The 15000-nt window shown below is 42.1% G+C and overlaps 2 protein-coding genes across 2 annotated transcripts in view; one reads left to right on the top strand and one right to left on the bottom strand.

Annotated features, from left to right (window-relative positions):
* The first annotated feature begins 6140 nt into the window (after positions 1–6140).
* Positions 6141–10652, top strand: LOC120048302 (T-cell surface glycoprotein CD4-like). Its single transcript, XM_038994164.1, has 9 exons — positions 6141–6198; positions 6332–6484; positions 6793–6948; positions 7151–7411; positions 7597–7995; positions 8693–8950; positions 9531–9637; positions 9765–9814; positions 10264–10652. The coding sequence occupies exons 1-9, from the start codon at positions 6141–6143 to the stop codon at positions 10292–10294; spliced, it is 1473 nt and encodes a 490-aa protein (XP_038850092.1). The 3' UTR covers positions 10295–10652.
* A 1457-nt stretch (positions 10653–12109) lies between these two features.
* Positions 12110–15000, bottom strand: part of LOC120048304 (CD209 antigen-like protein E) — a 3025-nt gene continuing 134 nt past the window's right edge. Inside the window, exons 1-5 of the mRNA XM_038994167.1 lie at positions 14999–15000; positions 14365–14613; positions 13704–13861; positions 13426–13547; positions 12110–12614 (exon numbers count right to left, since the gene is read on the bottom strand). The exon at positions 14999–15000 is cut by the window's right edge and continues 134 nt beyond it. Of these exons, the coding sequence (XP_038850095.1) occupies positions 12446–12614; positions 13426–13547; positions 13704–13861; positions 14365–14613; positions 14999–15000 (700 nt within the window). The 3' untranslated portion in view covers positions 12110–12445. The remainder of the gene's footprint in view (positions 12615–13425; positions 13548–13703; positions 13862–14364; positions 14614–14998) is intronic.

Genomic DNA, 15000 nt, shown 5'->3' with positions numbered 1-15000 from the left:
TCAGTACCACAGATTCATTGGCCAGGTCCATTTGTCTTTCAGTGGTCAGCTTTTTTGATGAAGCTTTTTCAGAGCATTCATGTAATCTCTTAAATGTGATGCTTTGTTAAACTTTGTATATTTCAAAGGCCTACTAATCTGATTCAGGCCTATAATCGGTACACCTAGTTAACCTTTTACTGCAGTGGGCTAAATCAGGGTCACACAGAGTGTTTCTGCGTAGTCTTGAACACATCTACTTTGAAACAAAAGTATACACCTCACACACAGGGTTATCGGCTTAAAAAAAGAAGACACCTGAGATGTATTAAATTTTGAGTTTGCATCCCAATATTACGCTTTATATGCATCACAGAAGACTGAAATAAAACGAAACCGTTTGTCATAGAGACACCGGATTTTCAGATTTTTTATTTTAAAAAATGAAATTATGAAAAATATGAATAACATAATTTGACTGCAGGAAAGTGCTACATATATATATATATATCTATATATATTGATGTCAGTTTTGGTAATTTTACTGATTCAATAAACATGTGCTGCAGGCACCCAGTTTCATGTTTAAACTGTTGTTTGGCTATATACAATGAAACAAGAGAGATACGTATTTGTGTGTGTTTCTAGATTGCTTGTTTCTCTCTGCTGATTTATGTTCTGTCTAATGTAGATGAAACCTGTGACCGAGCAAAACATTTGTAATTTTATGGCGCGAGCGAAGCAATGTAAGGTGAACAACGACTGGCAGAAGTACATCAAATTGACTGACTATTGTTGACATGTGGGTTAGAATAATATTAATGATGATGATAACAACAAAGAATATAATAATAATGGTCCAAATAATAACTATTACGTAGCCTATTTTGTTATTACCGGCTGTTACTGAGCTAAAATGCTAGCGAAAAATTTTGCTGACATAATCCACCCTTTCTTCAGCCAATTAAAAATATCACTGCTTTGGTCTTAATGCAATTGACCAATAACTGTACATTTCCTGATTCCTTTTAGACCAATCAGTAGTGAGGGAGGTGCAACAGGGTTTAAAAGCAAAGGTGTTTCTCTGAAAATCAACATTTCCGCCTGGCTCTTCATCATTGGCGAGGGACTCTCAATGCTATCCGGCCGAACGTAAGTATAGAAAAGGATGTTAACTGAGATGCTAGATGTAATATGGTATAATAGCTCTCGATGATCATTGATTTGTGGCAAACAATGTGAAAGTATGGATGTAATAACTCTATTAATCATTGTTATGACTGCTCGTAGTAGACCACCGAGTGTCTGAATCAGACAGCTATCTTAACAGAGAAAACACATGTGGGTTTCTTCTGCATTAATGAATGCAGAATATTGCACTTTCATAAAATGTTACATGCTGTCCTATAGCGTATGCCCGCTTTGCATTCACAGGAAAGTAAAACCTGTTAACTTAACCTTAAACTAGAATAAGAGAGGTAACAAGTGCGTTTCAGATAAACGTTGAAATGGCGGTCAACCCAATGTATTTGTCCACTGATGTGTTTACCTGTCGTGTTACCACGGTAAATAGACATTTCATGGTTTCATTGCCATTGCATTTTACCACATTGCGCAGACATTTCATGGTGACTTTTTAATGTACCGTAAAGGCCCTCTCTGAACTGATGCTCTCACACCAGAGACACTCCTCTTTGCGCTAGGCCTATCTGGTCCCATTGAAATTCAATCCCCTGGTTTACAGATGTGACATGGCTATACACACCTCACATACAAGTCATGACGGTTCAACAATTATACTCATATTACTTATACTGTGGGGAAGAATGATTTAGTCCAATTTTACACTCCATCATATGTTTTGTACTGTGTACAATTCAATTGCAGGGATCAGGATCAGAGTTACACTACCTTAAAATGGGAGACAATTCTGTAAGATTATTCCTTCACCTTTTTACATAGACGGGATCCTGTCCTCCCTCCCCCTCCCTTCCCCTTCGCATCCCCCTCTCTCTTTTTGCTGTTTAACCTCCGCCCTGACCACAGACACGATCATCTGCTTTTCTGGGTTAACTGTTCAGGTGCGATCTCTCTCTCTCTCTATCTCTCTCTCTTCCTCTCTCTCTATCACTTGTCCCCTCTCTCTCTCGCTCTGTCTTGCTGTCCTCTGTCTTGCTCTATCGCTTCTATATAGCTCTATACTTCCGCTTCCTCCAGAACCTCACTACTTGTCTCTCATATCCCACTGCCGTTACTAACCTCAACAGACAGATAAGACTTACAAAGTTTAGAGGTGAGGAATGGCCTACACAAATATTTCAAAACATTTCTCAAAACATATTTTATCTCATCATATAATGTATTGTACTACAACAATTAACATAGGTCTAACAGCTGGCCTGAATTAAATAACATTTTAGTTACACAAACTACTGCCTGATATCTCTATCTAACTTTGATCTTAAAAACATGTAAAGTAATTTTTATAAAGAGAAAGGCAAAAGGGAGACTCATTCCCCTGTCCTTTAGTAGCAGGAGATGAAGTAGAATGATGAGGTGAGGTTGTCGTGAAAAGAGATAGGAACGACGAAGGCCAAGATGAGTTTCGCCATCTTGACGAAGGCCGAAAAGTCAAAATGCTTCCAAGCTTTTTAGAATATTTTTATGCCACTTAAAATAAAGGAATTTTCATATTATGAAGAGTCAGGCTAATAAATAAAAAGGAAAACTCCAGCACATTGCTATTTTTTTTTTTTTTTTTTAATGGTTTCAATAAACCTTCATCTGGGTCCGTAACGACTGGATATATATTTTCCCCCATACACCTGCTGATACTTATTTGGGTGCTTATCAGAGCATTCGGAAAGTATTCAGACCCCTTCACTTTTTCCAAATGTTCTTACATTACAGCCTTATTCTAAAATTGATTACATGTATTTCCCCTCATCAATCTACACACAATACCCCGTAATGATAAAGTGAAAACAGGTTTTTAGAACATTTTGCAAATTTATAAAAAATACTTATTTACATAAGTATTCAGACCCTTTGCTATGAGAATCGAAATTGAGCTCAGGTGCATCCTGTTTCCATTGACTATCCTTGAGATGTTTCTACATCTTGATTGGGTTCCACCTGTAGTAAATTCAGTTGATTGGACATGATTTGGAAAGGCACACACCTGTCCATATAAGGTCCCACATTTGACAGTGAGGTTGTCCGTAGAGATCCGAGACAGGATTGTGTCGTGGCACAGATCTGGGGAAGGGTACCAAAAATGTTCTGCAGCATTCAAGGTCCCCAAGAACACAGTGGCCTCCATCATTCATTAAATGGAAGAAGTTTGGAACCACCAAACCTAGAGCTGGCCAAATTGAGCAATCGGGGGAGAAGGGCCTTGGTTAGGGAAGTGACCAAGAACCCGGTGGTCACTCTAACAGAGCTCCAGAGTTGCTCTATGGAGATGCGAGAACCTTCCAGAACGAAAACCATCTCTGCAGCACTCCACCAATCAGGCCTTTATGGTAGAGTGGCCAGACGGAAGCCACTCCTCAGTAAAAGGTAGCCTGCTTGGAGTTTGTTAAAAGGGATGTGAAGGACTCTCAGACCATAAGAAACAAGATTCTCTGGTCTGATGAAACCAAGATTGAACTCTTTGGCCTGAATGCCAAGCGTCACGTCTGGAGGAAACCTGGCACCATGCTGGCACCATCCCTACAGCATCATAGGGGCGGCAGGTAGCCTAGTGGTTAGAGCGTTGGACTTGTAACCGAAAGGTTGCAAGATCGAATCCCTGTGCTGACAAATATCTGTTGTTCTGCCCCTGAACAAGGCAGTTAACCCACTGTTCCTAGGCCGTCATTGAAAATAAGAATTTGTTCTTAACTGACTTGCCTAGTTAAATAAAGGTTCAAATATAGTCATTCTGTGGGGATGTTTTTCAGCGGCAGGGACTGGGAGAATAGTCAGTATCGAGGGAAAGATGAACAGAGCAAGTACAGAGAGATCCTTGCAGGAAAACCTGCTCCAGAGCACTCAGGACCTCAGACTGGTTCACCTTCCAACAGGACAACAACCCTAAGCACACAGCCAAGACAATGCAGGAGTGCCTTCAGCCAGAGTTCAGACTTGAACCTGATCGAACATCTCTGGAGATGCCTGAAAATAACTGTGCAGCGAAACTCCCCATCTAACCTGACAGATCTGCAGAGAGGAATGGGAGAAACTCCTCAATTACAGGTGTGCCAAGCTTGGGGGTGTAATCACTTGGGCCTGTAATCCCTGCCAAAGGTGCTTCAACAAAGTACTGAAAATACAAAATACTTATGTAAATGTGATATTTCAGTTGATTTATTTATTTTTTGCAAAAATGTCTAATAACCTGTGTTTGCTTTTTCATTATGTGTGTAGGAAATGTGGGGAAAAAACAATGGAATCTTTTTTTAAACAAAATGTGGAAAAAGTCAAGGAATCTGAGTACTTTCCGAATGCACTAGTCCTATTTCACACGTGTGAATGTTTTTTTTTTGCATATCCCAACTTCCCCTGAGACACCCTCAGAGAGTGGGGTCACGGCCAGGGTCTGCCATTATCAACAGCCACCCTGGAGCAATTAGGGTTAAGTGCCTTGCTCAAGGGCACATCGACAGATTTCTTTCAGTTATTGGCCCAACGCTACTATCGCTAGGCTACCTGCAACCCATATGGTAGCACTTGCCCGGGTAGCAAGTTCCCTTTCTAACACACTATAAAGAGTACCTTGATCCTTGAGTTTTATTTGACCAAGATAACAATCTACTACTAGTATATTGTTGTGTAGTCCTCCCCAGTAGACACCCTTCTGTCTTCTCCACGATAACGTTGGATATTATAACTGCCAGCTCACGGCAGTTATAACTGTGTTTTATTATGCACATATTCGTAGTTTGGTGGAGCAATTCTACAATGTTAGATTCAGTAGATCATGATCATCCCCTAAGGGGAAATCGTTTGCAGCGCTAGTTGCCACAACACACAACACACGAAACAGTTGAAACCTGATGAGCACTTTGGATGCGATTATATTACGTTCTTTAAATTGCTCCTGATAACTCTATGCTACCTTTAAGTGCACATCCCTGTCACGACAGCCCAAACTGTTACATTCGTCAGGAGCTGACTGTACTCCGTTCACACACAGGTTAAAGCATTGAGATGAAACGAGAGTAAAAGGTGCAGAATGCTTCAGACAGAAATTTTGACAGTACCCACAACACACCTATGACTAAAACGCACACACACACGCACGCACACACACACACACACACACACACACACGTTCACACACACGCATGCATGAACACACAACACAGAAAACAGAATAAACAACTACCATAGACCACACTCCCAGTGTACGACTGCCATTGTGGTCTTTTTTTTCTTCCATCAAGCGTGGAGAAATCCGCCTTTCGTGGAATAGAGGAGGAAGGGAGGGGGTGTGTGAGTGAGCGGGGAGGAGAGGAGGTGAGGATATGGATACGAATCTACACTTCGTGAAATCAGGGTCCACCACAGCCTCAGCATTCGCCCCCTCTCTCTTCTCCCCCATCCCTCTCTCTTTTTTTGTGTCTCAACCAAAGCCCACCACAAAGCTACTGCTTCTCTCCCTCCACCTTTCTTCGTTCTTCCTCTTCTTTGTGTCTGTCTCTCAACTTCTCTAAATCAGAGACCACCACAAACCCCGTCCTTTTTTTTTTTTTTTTACTCTGACAACCAGAATCACTGTCATGTGAATGGGAATCAGTCGGGGTTAATGTACTCAAATTTCAGTCAAGTAAATGAAATCAATTTAAAATGTGAATCAGTGAATTTATCTAAATGCATGTGTTTTCAGTGGGTAAAAGATGGCGTTTACAGTACATGACGAAAGGGAGGAACAGAAATTGGGTCTCTTCAATTACAGTTATTGCTGACATCAAAATACCGTGATACTGTAGGATATAAAAAGTATAGCTATATGTTATTGTTTTACCTTTTATATTCCAAGAAGAAGCGATACTACTTGATGTGAACTGTTGGTTTGTTTCCACAGTATTTGATCTTGGATGACAGGAAATACATGACTATAGCAAGTCGCCTTATTCAGCTTTTGTTGCTCTTTTGTTTTCAGGAGAAGGTACAAAATGAAGTATGTTTCTGGATTCCTTTCAATCATTGTTGCTTTGTTCTTCTCCTCAACAGGTAAGAGAGAATTTTCTGAAAGTGTTTATACTCTAGGTTATATTATATAGCAACAGATACATTTCTGTAAAGGTAACTTACTACTTGGACATAAAGTATATATATATATCTTGCCTTCTGTGTTCTCCCTCAGGGGCTGAAGATGTGGTGGTGTATGGTCAGGTGGGAGGGACGGTCACACTCCCCATATTGAAGTGGGGTTCAGAAAAGGTGTTGGTACAATGGTACTTTGGGATGAACAACCAATTTATGATATCCCGCAACTACCAGGGTCGAGAGACGACAGGTGAGTGAGATAGTTGGCAGTATTTTTTATTTATTTTGTATTTTTAACCTGATTTTGACTAGCTTATAATTTGAGGGTTGCTGGCGTCAGAATATCAGGTGCCTACTACTGTTGTTCTCTTGAGCACTTAACCCATGACCTGCTCAGGATTACTGCTCCGCCTCTGCAGGTAGCCCTCTGCTACTTCCACGTTCTCATATGTTTGTGTGGTGTCCAGGTGGGTTGGGAATAATATAAGACAGCAAGAAGACACATTTCTCATTCACACTACTACTACTACTATTAATCACTTGATTATTGACATGCAGCTCCACAGTGGGAAGACAGGCTGTCTCTGTCCAAGACGGACTTCTCCCTGATCATCAACAACATCAGACTGGAGGACTTCAACTCCTTCAGATGTGAACTGAAAGATTTCAGGTCAACACCAATTACCTCAGTCACCATATTCAGACTGTCCCATGGTAAGTGCAGAGTGAAAGAGAGAAGGGATTTCTATGTCTCATGTCTGTTATGAGAAAGATGAGGAAGGAAATGGGACATTGTGTTCTGTCACCATCATGTGGGGGAAACAAGTACTGCACACGCATGTATACAAATGTACCTTTGTTTACCCCTCTAACTCTCTGTCTCTCTCACTCTCTCTCTCCATCTCTCCTCTCTCAGTGAGTGTACAGCCAGTCTCTCCCCTGTTGGCTGGGAAGAATCTTAATCTGAAGTGTGACATAAAAGAAATAGTTGAGGGGACACAGAGAAGATGGCTTAATCCCCAGAAACAGGACCTGAACGAGGACAAGCGTGTCCAGATCGGAGATGACAGCAGCCTGACAGTAATGAAGGTCACTGGCCAAGACCATGGAGAGTGGACCTGTGTGGTGACATACAAGGGCAGGGAAGCCTATGCCAACACCCCTGTTACTATAATAGGTAAGTGTTAATTTTTATGGTCTTCTAGATTATGGTTTATGGTCTTGTAGATTAAATAATTTCCCCTCAAGAGGTAAAATGTCTTCAGACTGAGGTTAAACTGTCCCTTTCCTATCTCTGTCTCTCATTCTCTCTCCCCTCTCTCTCGCTCTCTCTCACTCTCTCACTCTCTCTTCCCTTCTCAGACCTCTCCCCTGCTCATCCACAGCCTATCTACACCTCTGTCTCCCCCCTCTCTCTTCTCCATTTGCCATGTTTCTTTTCCATTCCTCTTCCTCTATCCTGGTCAGACAGCCAGGAAAAGGGCATCCAGGGAGGCCGCTGGACCTTTACCCCAAGCCCAGCGGCAGGCTCCCTCACTGGGGTTGTCCAGACCCTCGTCAACCTCTCCCTGGGGCCTCCATTAGCCTGGGTGGTCAATCAGAAGAGAAGGCTGGATGTCTCAGCCCTGCACACGAATAATCGAAACCTCTCCCTGTCAAAGAAAGGGGTGACGGTGGGGGACAGGGGCAAGTACACCTGCGTTGTGGAGTTCCAGAGGGACGACACCCTGAAGAGAGAAATGCGTGTGGAGGTGCTACAGTGTAAGTAAAGCTTTGTGGCAGTCCTGAAAAATGTCCTTCTCCTTCCTACCTTCTTTACTTCCTAACTTTGTTGCTACCTTCCTTCCTCCCTCCTTTAACTCTTCCCTTACTTATTTCCCCCTTCTTTCTGCCGACAAAGTGAGGAGTGACAAATCCCTTTGATTTGTCAGCGCTCAATTGTTCAATCAGTACCTCCCGACATCTCTCTAACCTTCCCTTCCTCCCTCTCTATCCCTCTATCCCTCTTTCTCCCTTCATTGTCATTCAAACCCGCCAGACCATCGTCATGGCAATGCTATTCCCCCTTTCTATGCTTCTGTTTATTGCACCCAGACAGTTTTCTCATCTCCTTCTGTCCTTCATTGGGAAGTCTGTCCCCGGTATATTGTGTCCTGTGTCTAATTCAGTGGATAATACACTTGTCTGGCTCCACTTGTTTTAATAGGGTATAATATAATGAGGTTTCTCTCTGCCAGGATAATATGCCAGCTGAATGGATACTAATAAAAAAAACGTGTTCTCCACGTTTTTGTAAAAAAAAAAATATTTTGTCTGTCTGCCTTTTTTTCACATCAAAAAGGTGAATTTTCTTTCTTTCTCTGTCTGTCCCGATCTTGCTCACACTCTCTCTCTCTCTCTCTCTCTCTCTCTCTCTCTCTCTCTCTCTCTCTCTCTCTCTCTCTCTCCTCCTGTCCAGTGTTAACCTCTCCAGTTTCAGTGGCCTTTGTAGGTCAGGAGGTCAACCTCACGTGTACCCTGGGCCAGCCTCTGACCTCTGACCTGGAAGTGAAATGGATCCCACCACATCACTCATCCCTCCTCCCTTTAGGCTCCTCCCCCCACCCCACCCTTCTCACCATCCCCGAAGCGACGTATGGAGATGGTGGGTGGTGGAGGTGTGAATTGTGGAGGAACAAAACCAAGCTGACGTCAGTGGAGATCACACTGAAGATCGGTGAGGAAGGAGAAACAGGAAGTGACATGGTCAGGATGTGGTTAGGGTGCGTGGTCAGTGTGTGTGTAGAGGTTAGGTTGTGACTATTGAGGTTAGGGTGTAATTAGCCTCACTGGCCAGTGGCTACGCTTACTGCAGCACTTTAAAGAGTATAGTACCACAGTACTACTACAGTAATTAAGTACAATGTACTTATAGCAGACAGTACTATAAGCCTGTAAAGAAGGAAGCTCTGATGTGTGCTTTGCACACCTACCTTACGGGTATGTTATTCAGTGTGTAGTTATGAGCATAGAGGTATATTTCAGTGAAGCCTACCCATAAATACAATATATCACTTTGAAAAAATGATAATACTATTATTGAAAACCACATACTGTCATACGTTAAAACATCTTTATTGGTTTGATAGGCTGTATAGTTATCAGTGTAAATGTAAAGTTATCAGTGTAAATGTAAAGTTATCAGTGTAAATGTAAAGTTATCAGTGTAAATGTAAAGTTATCAGTGTAAATGTAAAGTTATCAGTGTAGAACTTGCATACTGATTCTGTTTCTCTTGATGTTGTTCTGACGGACAGAGCGAGTCCCCATGGACGTGTGGCTGTTGGTCACCATCTGTGCCGCAGCCGTCATCTTCGTCCTCCTCCTCATCCTCACTGTCATCCTCATCCGACGCCACAGACAGGTACAGTTTGGTGATTTAATCAGATATTTATTTTAGCTTAAAAATGTACTCACTATCTCTTACATTTTGCTGTGTCTTGTTGGTAGTGTTACTGAGCTTTCATGTGTGTGTTTCTGTCGGTTTTCAGCGGGTGATGATACCCAGACGTGGCAAACGCAGATTCTGCAACTGCAAAGAGTGAATGTAATTTCCTGCGAACACACGCTCGCGCGCTCACACACTCACACACACACACACACACACACACACACACACACACACACACACACACACACACACACACACACACACACACACACACACACACACACACACACACACACACACACACACACACACACACAAAGTCTGTATATTGGCCTTGAATGTGCAGAGTTGTTCAAGGTGACGCGTGTCACACACACACACACACACACACACACACACAAAAAGTCTGTATATTGGCCTTGAATGTGCAGAGTTGTTCAAGGTGACGCGTGTTCAAGGTAGAAGCCTAAACTTTTTTGCCTCTCTTGCCAACTACATTTTTGTTGCCTTGGGCTATCTGTTGCACCTCCCATATTTGAGAAATACTGTGTGAGAATGGTTATTTACAGTGCGAACCATTCTGTTTTCCTCTGTTACAGCCCCAAACCAAAAGGATTCTACAGAAACTAGTGATATCGTACAGATCGGAATCCCTGTCAATGGACAATGTGTCTACTATTTTGTCTTAGCTATTCTATTCTGATAAAAAAGAAAAACCAAAAGGACAAAAGAAGCAAGAAAGAAGAGGTTTTCATGTGATATTTGATAATAGATTTCACAAGTGTATATTGTCATGCTTTATGACCTATGATTGAGCTACAATTGAACAAATACTGTATATAAATATGTATAGCTACTGTCACTTTTGTATTACTGTACACTGAGCTTACAAAACATTAAGAACACGTGCTCTTTCCATGACATAGACTGACCAGGTGAATCCAGGTGAAAGCTATGATCCCTTATTGATGTCACTTGTTAAATCCACAATGGGTTGTGTACGTGTGCCATTCAGATGCTGAATGGGCAAGACACAAAATGTAAGTGTCTTTGAACGGGATACTGGTAGTAAGTGCCAGGCGCACCGGTTTGTGTCAAGAACTGCAACACTCCTGGGTTTTTCACGGTCAACAGTTTCCTGTGTGTATCGTAGTGGAGGCTCCTCAGAGGAGGAAGGAGAGGACCATCCTCCTGAGTGTATATTGAAACATAATTTAAAAAAATCCTTTTTAGATAAAACTATACTAAATATATTCATGTCAATAAATAGTTGATTAAAACACACTGTTCTGAAAGGAAGGTCTACAGTAGCCTCAGAAGCACTATGTAGGTTAGCACCATGGTGTAGCCGGAGGACAGCTAGCTTCTGTCTTCCTAGCTTTGTTTTTTTTCCCTGGTCACAGACATCTGATGTGTTGTGCACTGAAGTCCACAAGCAAAGGGAGGAGAGCGCGTAGATAGTCCCGAGAAGGAGTTATATATATACAACGCGCAGAGTGATCATGCTGTTTTTATGTGGCTGCTATGAAAGTGAACTGTGTTTGCGTGTGATCAGGGGAGTATTCATTCCGTTGATTCTGTTGAAAAACGTTTCTTAAATGAAAGCAAACAGAACGAAACGGGGATAAACATACTTGAATTCGTCCAATAGAAACTCTCATTTGCAACTGTTGGACTAATGATTACACCTTAGATCAGCTAGATGCAGGCAAGAGTGTGCAAGGCAGTATTGAATGTGCCACTGTCTGTCACCTTGATTAACAAAAATGATCTCGAGCTGTTGTAGCAACCTCATGATGGGTACAGGGAAAATTTGAGGATCATGTAGTAGCCTAAACCTATCAATGTTACATTGAACTGGGTGAATGGAATATGAATGACAGTCATCCAATATGCTGTAATAGAAATTAGGCCATGTTCATAAAAAAGAATCATCCTCCCTCATCTTAAACGGCACCGACCGCCACTGATATCAAGAATGGTCCACCACCCAAAGGACATCCAGCCAAACTGTTGGAATCATTGGAGTCAACATGGGCCAGCATCCCTGTGGAGCGCTTTTCGACACCTTGTAGAGTCCATGTCACGACAAGTTGAGGCTGTTCTGACGGGGTGCAACTCAATACTAGGAAGGCGTTCCAAACTTTTTGGTATACTCAGTGGATATTGCATAGCACTCTGTTTTAGAGTCCATTATTTACCGAATATTTTATTAAGAGAATGGGATAGCATCTTAATATTATAGTTTCTTACGGTTTCAGGTGGTGTGAGCAGACTGCTGCGTGATCAGGCTCGTTCCAAAGTTCTGCTGAATTGTTTGAATTAGTAACAGAGAAAATACAGGGGTTATTGTTGTTGTGTTATAGGACTGTAAGATAAAAATGTTCGATTGTGTTTAAATGATTGAATTAAACAAGAGTAAAAAAACAAGCAGTGACTGAGGGGTGACTGATTGGCAGCTTTATTGAAATACCTTCAGTGGTGGGTAGACACCAACACAAGTAGATACCAACTGTCACTTCATTTGTTTTGACTGATTATACATACCGTGACTGGAATTCAATTAAATGCACGTTGTAGAAATGCACATTGCATTTGACTTTAAAAGGGAATTTACACTTTATTACCACTGCGTTTACACTGAATTTGATTTCCTAAAACATGGGGGAAATTGCATTTAAAATGCACATTGTCAACAGTGCAACCCTACAATGAGCCTTCTATTGAATCCCTGCCGCTCTAAGTTAATTTCATGGTCAGCGGTGTCTTTCACCCGCTGATTCAAGCGGACGTAATGGGTACGGCATCCATTTGACAGATGCGGCGGTAGGTGAAGTCACAGGGCACGTCGGACCAGGCATGAGTGTTACTCTCCAGGACCGCACAGTCCTCACCGTCAACCCCACCGGAGACGTTGTTATCAGGCTCCAAGCTGTACTGTTTCCAGAAGCTATAGGGGAAAGGGAGGTAGGGGGAGAGAAAATATGACGGGCAGGATGGAATTGAAGTCACAGAGAGGGAGAGAGATAAGACAGAAAAAAAAGTAAAAAGGAGCGGACAAATAGTGGAGAAAAAAGGTTTGAGCAACTGAGATATTTTGAGTCGATGTTGTACGTGTCATGTTGAGATTGTTGAATGGGTTGCAGACCCTACATACTGATAAAATAATTTAAATGTTGAAAGATAATGATTAAATAATTCCACTATGAAACCTTAGAATTGTATGAAATTGATTAGAATCATAAAAGTATAATCTGATGATGTGTGTAGTTTTAGTCAGAATTAGATGTAAACAATGTATCTGTATAGTGGGAAAACACATACTGTCTGAGCAAGGTGTAGCTTAGGGTTTGAACTTGTATGTATGTGCCGAAGAAAAAACCCCGAGAACAATTAAACTGTGTTTGAACCGACCTGGCTAGGCCTCTGAGAAACTTATGATAGGACAGGGAGTACTTCTCAAGGTTTCCCTAATCTCGGGGGAATGGAACTGTCGGCTGGGTAGTGATACACAGTGGTGAGAACTATGGAGAAGGATAAAACTCACCTACTGTTTGTGTGTATGTATGTGCGTAGGATACCTACTGTTTGTGTGGAAGTATGTGCGCAGCTATAAAATGGATGTCTTTGTATAATGGACTTCAGACTGTTCTCGTGAATAAACTGTACTATCTTTTTGCATAAGCTGAGTCTTTGACTTTTGTCAGAGCTATTGATTGTCAGTTATTATCATTGGGATAGAAAATTCTCGTGACACATACTTATTTGTGAGCGTTGTGTTGTCCACCCATCTCCAGTCCCCCTCCATCTCTCTGTCTGATAGGCCGATCCAGAAGTAGTTATTAAACCCACCAATCCTACTTGCCTCTTTTTCCAGGGCTTCCTATAAACAAACACGTGGTTACGATGAGAAGAGCACACACACACAAATGCACACACACACACACACACACGCACACACACACACACACACACACACACACACACACACACACACACACACACACACACACACACACACACACACACAGTTTCTTACATGCACGTTCTTGCTGTGCAGGATGCTAAGGTGGCCGCCCATTGATGTACAATTGTCTCTGCTGCTCGGCCAGTCCATCTTGTCGTTACTGAAGTAGTAACATTTTTCATTTACCAGTACATGAAGCCATCCCTCAGGACACTCTTTGAAATTCACCACTATAAACCAGAATGAGAGAGAGGGAGAGAGAGAGAGAAAGAAAGAAAGACAGAAAGAGAGAAAAGGAGAGAGAGAGAGAGAGAGAAAGAAAGAGATTTGGATATAATTCTACCTTTGTACTGTATGATAGATTTAGTATTTACTATACCCAGCTGTGGGTTCATGTCCTGTGTCAAAGGTGGAATGTCCTTAGATTTATGAAAATGTTGCTGCAATACATTATGGAAATATTCAGAGAACTTGATAGATTGGGGAATGGTATTAGGGCCACTAATCACATGAACCTGACCATGTGACCTCCTGGCCCTGTCCTAACCATCTGGGAACATACAGTATACAGCATATTTGATGGGATACGTTTAAACAAAGAAGCACTACCCACAATCACATAATGAGCAGTTATTTAGGAGATCAGTCATTTGTCCATCAGTGATTCTGTGCCTTCTGGTGGCAATGGAGTTATTTTCAAACACGTACATAGAGTTTTCTGGCTAGTGCTAACCTGTGGCAGAGCAGTTTTGTGCCAGGCTGTCATATTCATCACGTAGACGGCTGTAGCGACGCAGCACAGTACTCAGATTCAACCTCAGGGAGGCCAACTCTTCCTCAGGGGTCTCCACAGGTTGAGTGGCATTTGACAGGGGTTCTGCAGCTGCCTGATTGGTGCTGATGGATACCAAGAGGCCAATCAGCACAAGGAGGATGGTCTGACACGTCAGAAGTCCTGCCCACTTCTTCCCCCCCTGGGAACCTGATTGGATTGATCAAAGAGAGAGCTCAAGTTATATTATACAGTATACTGTACATGTCAGTCAGATGACAGTTTAACCTGACTAGAATTGAGGTGATAATTCATATTCCAGCAACAGTTCTACATACAGGATGTATTTTTATAAGTCATTTCAATTAACCTAAATATTGTAACAAAGTGACTTGCCCAAATTTGATACACACAAATATGAACACACACGCACACACACACATACGCACGCGCACATACGCACACACACACACACACACACACACACACACACACACACACACACACACACACACACACACACACACACACACACACACACACACACACACACACACACACACACACAGTGGTGTAGACCGAAAGTGTATTTTACCT

Source organism: Salvelinus namaycush, chromosome 5 (assembly GCF_016432855.1).
Source record: "Salvelinus namaycush isolate Seneca chromosome 5, SaNama_1.0, whole genome shotgun sequence".
Classification (NCBI taxonomy): domain Eukaryota; kingdom Metazoa; phylum Chordata; class Actinopteri; order Salmoniformes; family Salmonidae; genus Salvelinus; species Salvelinus namaycush.
The sequence above is the reverse complement of the archived record's forward strand: the minus strand, read 5'-3'. Positions and strand labels throughout refer to the sequence as shown.